We start from the raw sequence: 9,876 nt of genomic DNA, 5'->3' as shown, positions 1-9,876 counted from the left end.
CAAATGGTCATTTCATATAGTTGGTTATGTGGCAATTGTAGTATGGTTGAACTTGTGTAATACAATTTCATTATGACTTGGTAGATGTATGGAATTGCTAGTATGAGTGATGATATAATCTTGTATGATTTTGTATGTGAAAGATTAGAAAATGAGGTAATTAGTGTAACTAAGTTGATGAAAGGTTGGTATTGGTATAATTGAATGTTATGCTTGAAACATAATTGGTGTATGTTTTTGGTTTTGGCTCATACTAAGGTCATATAGGTTCTTGTTGTTCAAAAATGTATAGGTAATCATGTGTTGAACTTGAATGACATAGTTGATATGTTTAGGAGAACAAATGGATTGATTGAACCCAAATGATGATCATGTATTGAATGTCATGTTAAATGGTTGAATTCAAATGTTATGAACTTGTTTTAGCTTTTTTTTATATATATGTTTTGGTATAGGTGGAATTGACATATGGATGAATGTGATGAAATGTTTTGGTTGGAAACGTTTGAATAGGTACCAAATGTGCATTTTGCCAAAAACAATGGAACCGTCGCAACCACGAACCCCCAATGTTGTGGCATAAGCTAACAGTAAGTGATGTAGTGACATCATGATGCCTAAAGTTGCGAGGTGACTCACTGAGTTGGCAATATCACGATGAGGAAACCATGAAGTTGCTATGTCGGACCGAGATTTTGAAAACTTTACAATTTGGTCCTAAATCACCCTCAGGTCAACAAAAGAGCTTTTGTAAGCTCATGTGAGACTCAGAAATGATTATTTAGCCTAACATGAATGTGGTTTACACTTAATTACATGTATGAATGATAAAATAGTGTATAATTGTTTTTAGTTGCTCTGAAAACAAATGTAGCATATTGTAGCTTGGACCCGATGATCAGGTTGGGCAAAGGGTGTTACAGAGAGAGAGAGAGAGAGAGAGAGAGAGAGGTGAGTGAGCGAGTGAGTGAGTAAATGACTGAAAGTGAGAAATATTTTGGAGTAGGAAAGGTAAATAATAGTAGAGAATATTAAGACTTTCTAAGTAACTAAGAATTAGCTTTTTAACCGTTTTTGTTATCCCAAGTCACTATGCTAGGTTAATTTTGTATTGTATATTGTTTGAATTAAATAAGGTTAAATCGCTATTTGGGGTTTGAAATTGTTCTCACATTGGGGCCCAAACATGGGAACAATTGCCAAATTTAGCGCCTAACTTTGTGGTTTTCATTTATTTGGAATTAACCGTGAAAAAACTAAAAATTGTAATGCTACTTATTACTCATTGATAAGTTACACATTCAATTTTCCAATGATTTCATATTTTGAATAAATATGTAAAAGACAGATAATTGACCCAACACTTTTATCTTTTATAGTTACAAATTCGGGGAGATGATTGGATTTTTAAGGAACATTAGTGTTAGCATTGAACAACTTTATCACTTCAAGCTGTGACTATATCACTCAAAATAAATTAATTTAATTGCTTGAAATCATCCTTTCAATTAGTAAACTTTTGTTATATATCTTAACATATGCAAAAATAAAATTTCTTATCTTGAGACTATGACATCCTATCTAAAGATAAACTTTGCATGTAAAATACCTATTATTGATGCATAAATGTGTCTTCTTAGAAGTCATAATTAATCTTTTGAATAGAATGTTTACATAATAAAAAAAACTTTCCTTTTTAAAAAAACTGTCACCTAAATTTGGAATGGAAATAATTGTTAATAGTGAACAATTACTTACAATTTTAGCAACGCCATTTTATCTTGCTCAATTAAATTTTGTTTTCCTTTTCCCTTTCTTATTATAAAGTTTTAAATACAAAAGAAGAAAGTATGAAAGAAATTACTTGAATGGATTAAACAAAATTCTAATGTAAAGCATATATATAATACAAATTTATGCATAAATGATGCCTCCGAGTGCTCGGAATTAACCTTTCATAGTGTACAACATATTAAATACTTTCAGTTTTGAATTAGAGACTTGTATTCTAAATTATATGCTACTCAACTTCCTTTTCCACGTTCTTTTACAACTCTCCCTTGGTAGATCTTTGTTTTTTGAGTTGTAGGAGGCTAAGATAGCCTCCTTCAATGAAGGGCTCTTATTACTTTCCTCTTGACTTCCATTCTTCTCACTTGCCAAAAATGTATTCTCTTTTGGCCACCTTGATGTAGAAGACTTTAAAAATCATTAGCATAGTGACAATACACATGATATTTTTTTTCGCCTTGGAAACTCAATTTGGCTCACTGTAATGTTATTTTCCTATGGCTCAAGATGCAACTTACTAAGGTTTGGTAGCCATTTTATTTTTATTTTTATTTGATTTTAACATAAACAATATTATATTAGTACTACGTCACATTTGTTTAAGATGACTCGCCAAATAGAATTCCCAAAAAGGAATGATGAAAAGCTTGAAAAAAAGAAAAATGGAAGTCAAGAGCAAAGTAGTAAGAGCCCCTCATTGAAGGAGGCTATCTTAACCTCCCACAACTCAAGAAACAAAGATCTACCAAGGGGGAGTTGTACAAGAATGTGGAAAAGGAAGTTGAGTAGCATATAATTTAGAATACAAGTCTCCATTTCAAAACTGAAAGTATTTAATATGTTGTACACTATGAAAGGTTAATTCTGAGCACTCGGAGGCATCATTTATGCATAAATTTGTATTAGATATATACTTTACATTAGAATTTCGCTTAATCCATTCAAGTAATTTCTTTCATACTTTCTTCTTTTGTATTTAAAACTTTATAATATAAAGGAAAAGGAAAACAAAATTTAATTGAGCAAGATAAAATGATGCTGCTAAAATTGTAAGTAATTGTTCACTATTAACAATTATTTTCCTTCCAAATTTAGGTGACAGCTTTTAAAAAGGGAAAGTTTTTTTATTATGTAAACATTCTATTCAAAAGATTAATTATGACTTCTAAGAAGACACATTTATGCATCAATAATAGGTATTTTACATGCAAAGTTTATCTTTAGATAGGATGTCATAGTCTCAAGATAAGAAATTTTATTTTTGCATATGTTAAGATATATAACAAAAGTTTACTAATTGAAAGGACGATTTCAAGCAATTAAATTAATTTATTTTGAGTGATATAGTCACAGCTTGAAGTGATAAAGTTGTTCAATGCTAACACTAATGTTCCCTTAAAATCCAATCATCTCCCTAATTTGTAACTATAAAAGATAAAAGTGTTGGTTCAATTATCTATCTTTTACATATTTATTCAAAATATAAAATCATTGTAAAATTGGATGTGTAACTTTTCAATGAGTACTAACCAGCATTACAATTTTTAGTTTTTGCACGGTTAATTCCAAATAAATAAAAACCACAAAGTTAAGCGCTAAATTTGGCAATTGTTCCCACATTTGGGCCCCAATGTGAGAACAATTTCAAGCCCCAAATAGCGATTTAACCTTATTTAATTCAAACAAAATACAATACAAAATTAACCTAGCATAGTGACTTGGGATAACCAAAACGGTTAAAAAGCTAATTCTTAGTTACTTAGAAAGTCTTAATATTCTCTACTATTATTTACCTTTCCTACTCCAAAATATCTCTGACTTTTAGTCACTTACTCACTCGCTCACTCACCCCTTTCTCTCTCTGTAACACCCTTTGCCCAACCTGATCATCGGGTCCAAGCTACAATATGCTACATTTGTTTTCAGAGCAAATACAAACAATTATACACTATTTTATCATTCATACATGTAATTAAGTGTAAACCACATTCATGTTAAGCTAAATAATCATTTCTGAGTCTCACATGAGCTTACAAAAGCTCTTTTGTTGACCTGAGGGTGATTTAGGACCAAATTGTAAAGTTTTCAAAATCTTAGTCCGACATAGCAACTTCATAGTTTCCTCATCGTGATATTGCCAACTCAGTGAGTCACCTCGCAACTTTAGGCATCATGATGTCACTACATCACTTACTGTTAGCTTATGCCACAACATTGGGGGTTCGTGGTTGCGACGGTTCCATTGTTTTTGGCAAAATGCACATTTGGTACCTATTCAAACGTTTCCAACCAAAACATTTCATCACATTCATCCATATGTCAATTCCACCTATACCAAAACATATATATAAAAAAAAAGCTAAAACAAGTTCATAACATTTGAATTCAACCATTTAACATGACATTCAATACATGATCATCATTTAGGTTCAATCAATCCATTTTTTCACCTAAACATATCAACTATGTCATTCAAGTTCAACACATGCTTACCTATACATTTTTGAACACCAAGAACCTATATGACCTTAGTATGAGCCAAAACCAAAAACATACACCAATTATGTTTCAAGCATAATATTCAATTATACCAATACCAACCTTTCATCAACTTAGTTTCACTAATTACCTCATTTTTTAATCTTTCACATACAAAATCATACAAGATTATATCATCACTCATACTAGCAATTCCATACATCTACCAAGTCACAAGGAAATTGTATTACACAAGTTCAACCATACCACAATTGCCACATAACCAACTATCTAAAATGACCATTTGCACACTAAGGTGCCCCCATATATATGCCACAAAATTTAGACTGAAAAAAACGTAATTCTATTGTGTTTTGATAGTATGTGCTTCCCACTAATCCAGTCGACAAGTTTTACAAGGTGACGATCTACAAGGGAAGGGAAACAACTAGACTAACCATACCAATGCTTAGTAAGTTCAACTAAAATTACGATGTTTACCTTGATCATTTAAATTATAATAATTAAAAATCATTTAGGCATTCAAAATGGCTATCCTTGGCATATATTGGTATAACTAGGCACTTGACAACATTAACAATAAAATAGGTTAGACATGCTTACATATCATGAATAATATCACTAACATTAAGATAATCACATGGCACATATCAAGTTATAAATATATATCATTTCATTGTCAATACCTTTTCAAGTCACTCATTTCAATTAAAATGAATATTGTCCAATGAAACTCTAGTAAAATGGACTTGGATACACGGGTGAATTAAGTTTCTCGTTCGAGCTGAAATCACCTCAGATTACCCGTCCAGGCTAAACCTATGTTACATATAACCTGAGAATCTGCAACAAAGCTAGATCTCGTTAAATAACCCGAGAATCTATAACAAATGCTAGATTCCGTTATATAACATGTAGAATCTCTATTCAAACATGCATATAATCCTATTGGTATGTCAATTGTATCTAAATTTTTACTGCAAAGTGGTTTTTCTTTTAAAAAAAGTTATGATAATTCCTTCCGAAGTTGAATGAAACCGTTATGTAAGCAAATTGCATCTTCAAACTTTACAAAGACAAAATTTTCATTTCAAAAGTGAGAATCCTGCTATGAATTTCCTAATCACTCAGGAATCTCTATGTTTAATCTTTGCACCAAATTTTGCTCCAAATTTTTCAATGAACCAATTAGCTAGTGAAACTTCTAATGAACCCGTGCAACTCGGAATCTCTGTATCAAAGTTGCCACCTACTGACTAAAGTCGCGAGCACATGACGGCGACATCTAAAGTGACCAGCCGCTGCTGGCGACATCCCCTAAAATCGTTGTGTTTTACCAACATCTTCTGAGGACGCCATCTCATGCCTTTTAACTTTTTCCAAGTACTGTATATTTTTTTAACTAAATAATTGACCAGTTAACCTATTTTACTATTTTTCTTTTTACTTTTGACATATATGCAAATAAAATAAAATAAAATAAAAACCTCTTTACTCCTTATTATCAACTGTTAAAAGGAGGCAGATTAGAAATCATTTAGCCAGAAAAAGGAAAAGTGCCAGCCGCTGATTTGTATACATTTGATCCAACAAAGCTTCCATTTTTTTACCCCATATATTTGCGAAAACGCCTCTATTAATTTCTTAAATGGTTCATGTTTCCTAGATGCTCCAAATCCTCCCCTTTGGAGGCAAATCTAAAACTTCATTTTACCACATGCCTCCTTGGAAATGATTCAGAAACATATCCAAATGTTGTTAAGCAATTTATAGCAAACCCTGTATATTCAGTCCTTATATTTTCATGTTAATTCAATAAGGTTAAACAGGAGAGGAAACCTTATTAACTTCAATTCCAAACTGCCCAAATCTTCAACTTACTCTTCTTGTGTCGGCTTCTGAATTAAATCTTGTTGAGTTCATTTGCTCCATCCATTCCTACAAAGTTTACAGCTCATTTATAATTTATGTAAGTGCACCTTGAATATAAGAAAATGCTTAACTTTGGTATTCTACTCTTGAATTAGATTCCTAATAGAGTAATTAGGAATCATTGTAGCAGGAAACCATTATCCTGCTATTCTTCAAAAATTAAGTAAAAGTTTCACTTCAAAGGGAAAGGTTGAGCTATATATCCTGTAAACTTTCTATATGAAAGGTTAATTATCACATATGGGAGGAGGCAGTTTACTCCATTCAAACAATTTCTTTCATATGTATTTATAACTTTATGGTAAGAAAGAATATATATATATATATATATATATATATTAAAAAGAGCGAGAAAGAAATGGTGCCGCCAAAATTCATAAGTGGGCCTTTCAAAATTAGTTAAAAGTTTCTTTTTGAAATAGTAATGTTTTAACTATCTTAAACACCTTCTATACAAAAGATTAATTATGACCGAAAGAGGCATTTATGCATCATTTGGTATCTACATATAGAGTTTATAGTTAGATGGAATGTTGTAGTTTCAAGATAATAAAAAAAAAAACTTTAACTTCAAAATTTTAAATTAATTAGTTTTGGCCTATTGAAGTGATAAAATTGTCCAATCCGGACACTAGATATCCCTAATAATCCACCATCTTCTTCCCTAATATTATAATTATAAAAATAAAATAAAAGTTTTGGTTGTGTAAATATTTAGAAAAAAAATATGAAAAATTGAATGAATATCGAGTAAGATTAATTCTGTAGTGTTTGCAGGATTAAATCTTATAAATAAAAATGATTCCTATTTGGTATACAATTTAATTTAAAAAAATACAATACAATATTAACTTAATATAGTGAATCTGGACAGCTCAAATTTTTAAAAGAACTAATTCCTAGTTTCCTTATAAATATTGAAAATTTTCCTGTATTAATTATCTTGCCCATTCCAAAATATCCCCCTCCCTCCTCTCTCCCCTTTGTCTTTTGTTGTTTGTTGGTTTTAGAGATGGTGAAGAAAACCTTAGGCCGCCAAAAGATTGAGATGGTGAAAATAAAAGATGAGAGCAATCTCCAAGTAACCTTCTCAAAACGTCGGTCTGGTCTCTTCAAAAAGGCTAGTGAACTTTGTACTCTTTGTGGTGTTGAAATCGCCATTATAGTATTTTCACCTGGCAATAAGGTCTTCTCTTTTGGCCACCCTGATGTTGAAAACATTCTCAACCGTTATGTCCACAACACAAAGGATACTTCTCCAACTTGGCAGCTCATTGAGGCTCATCGTAATGCTATTATCCTTCGGCTCAACGCGCAGCTTACTGAGGTTTGGTACCCTTTTTCTTTTTCTTCTTCTTCTTCTTCTTCTTGTAGAATGAACAATATTACATAAATATTATGTGTGCATGAGTCATTTGTATCAGATGATGAGCCAAATAGAAGCCCAAAAAAAGCGTGGCGAAGAGCTTGACAAAATGAGGAAAGCAAGCCAAGAGCAAAACTGGTGGGAGTCCCCCATTGAAGAACTTAGCCTCCCACAACTCCAGTTTCTGAGATCAGCCATGGCAGAGTTGAAAAAGATCGTGCAAAGGGAAGCTGAGCAACTTATCATTCAGAATACAAATTGCCAGCAGCTTTTCCCTGGGAGTTCAAGCCAAGGAACGAACACAAATTCAAAACAGTTTTTCATTGGGAGTTCAAGTCAAGAAATGGATACAAATCGACAACAATTTTTTCCTGGGAGTTCAAGTCAAGGAATGGATACAAATCCACAACAGTTTTTCACTGGAAGTTCAAGCCAAGGAATGGATACAAATCCACAACAGTTTTTCACTGGGAGTTCAAGCCAAGGGATGAATACAAATCCACAACATCCACCACAGTTCTTCTCTCCCCCACAACATCCACCACAGTTCTTCACTAGGAGTTCAAGCCAAGGGATGGATACAAATCCGTTCACTAGGAGTTCAATCCAAGGGATGGATACAAATCCACAACTTTTCAATGAGAAGTCAAGCCAAGGAATGGAGACAAATCCACAACATCCACCACAGTTCTTCACTGGGAGTTCAATCCAAGGGATGGATACAAATCCACAACAATTTTTCACTAGGAGTTCAAGCCAAGGAATGGATACAAATCCACATCTACCACAGTTCTTCACTGGGAGTTCAATCCAAGGGATGGATACAAATCCACAACAGTTTTTCACTAGGAGTTCAATCCAAGGGATGGATACAAATCCACGACAGCTTTTCCATGAGAAGTCAAGCCAAGGAATGGATACAAATCCGCAACAGTTTTTCACTGGAAGCTCAATCCAAGAGATGGATAGAAATCCATCATTGTTTTTCATTGGGAGTTCAAGCCAAGGAGGGACTCCTAATTATGAGACAATGAACAACAATATGGGATTGAATGCAAATAGGATGGGTGGGGAATACATTGATCCGAATATGATAGCTCCAACTCCAAATTACAATCCTAATCGTCCTGCTGAAGGACACATCAATCCCAACCCTGAGGGATCCGATATTCTTGCTCCAACTTCTCCTGGATTTGGTAGTGGGCTTTTCTAGTTAATTAATTTCTTTGTGTTGAATGGTAGCCACAGTTTAAGTTCTCTTTATGGCTCTATTATAACGTATTTTGGCTTTTGAGTTGGTTCTCCATGTGTAATCTTTTGAATTTGGTTCAAAGACTGTTGTTATTTTTGTTAGATTGGGATACTGATGATGATAATTGTCTGCTAAAGAAGAGAAGCAAAGAAATAACGAAATAGCAGCTGGCTTCCAATGGTTCTTCGTGTTTCAAAATTTAATTTCAAGTTTCTTTGTTATAATAAAGAAAAATTAAAAGGGCGGGAAAGAAATGGCGCTATTATTAGAATACAGAAGTAGCCGTTGACTTCTAACCATTCTTCGCCTTTCAAAAATTAACACATCTTCTATACAAAAGGTTAATTATGTCAATGAGTACCCAGTGACATTCCATTTTTAGTCTTTCCACCTTAATTCCATACCTCCCTCCAATTTTATAAAAACAAAAGCTTTATCTTACCCCTCCACTTAATTTTTCACCTCAATATAGACGGAAGAGTTGCCATGTGGATATCATGTTAGCAATTAATTAAATTTTTAAACTTTTAAAAATTCAAAAGAATATACAGAGTATAAAATATAGATTTTAATTGTTAATTCCGTGAGCAAAGTTAAGAAATGTTAATTTTTTTATCTATTTTAGAGTGATTTGATAAATAATACAAATTTAAGACTAAAAACTAAAATAATATTTTTATAAAATATAAGGGTTGCCAAAACATCATATCCTAAACTAGTATATAATTTAATTCAAACAAAATGCCAAACATAGGAATTTTGACAGCTCAGACAGTTCAAATCTAACTCTTAGCTTCCTTATAAATACTTAATATTTTCTCTATTAATTAGCTTGCCTATTCTTTCCAAAAATTAGTGGAAATTTCCATCTTTTGCTAAAAATAATTTGTCAAAACATCTTAAAAATACTTTAAATGAAAACGTAATTTTTTAAAAATTCGAAATGTATTGTTTACGGTGCTGTTAAAAACTGATTTTAAAATTTAAAATATTCATTTTAAACATAAAATTATAAAGTAAAGACGATATTAAATAC

At 32.2% G+C, this 9,876-nt stretch overlaps 1 protein-coding gene across 1 annotated transcript; it reads left to right on the top strand.

The window, feature by feature from the left end:
• The first annotated feature begins 7,215 nt into the window (after positions 1-7,215).
• Positions 7,216-8,888, top strand: LOC105787329 (agamous-like MADS-box protein AGL66). The gene is made up of 2 exons (XM_012613696.2): positions 7,216-7,549; positions 7,647-8,888. The coding sequence occupies exons 1-2, from the start codon at positions 7,235-7,237 to the stop codon at positions 8,799-8,801; spliced, it is 1,470 nt and encodes a 489-aa protein (XP_012469150.2). The 5' UTR covers positions 7,216-7,234; the 3' UTR covers positions 8,802-8,888.
• The last annotated feature ends 988 nt before the right edge of the window (positions 8,889-9,876 follow it).

The sequence above is a fragment of the Gossypium raimondii genome, chromosome 1, assembly GCF_025698545.1.
Source record: "Gossypium raimondii isolate GPD5lz chromosome 1, ASM2569854v1, whole genome shotgun sequence".
Classification (NCBI taxonomy): Eukaryota; Viridiplantae; Streptophyta; class Magnoliopsida; order Malvales; family Malvaceae; genus Gossypium; species Gossypium raimondii.
The sequence above is the reverse complement of the archived record's forward strand: the minus strand, read 5'-3'. Positions and strand labels throughout refer to the sequence as shown.

Excerpts from the sequence above, each read along its gene's own strand:
- LOC105787329 (XM_012613696.2), top strand. The coding sequence starts at position 7,235 with ATGGTGAAGAAAACCTTAGGCCGCCAAAAGATTGAGATGGTGAAAATA. Across the intron at positions 7,550-7,646 it reads TCAACGCGCAGCTTACTGAG|ATGATGAGCCAAATAGAAGC; the intron begins GTTTGGTACCCT and ends CATTTGTATCAG.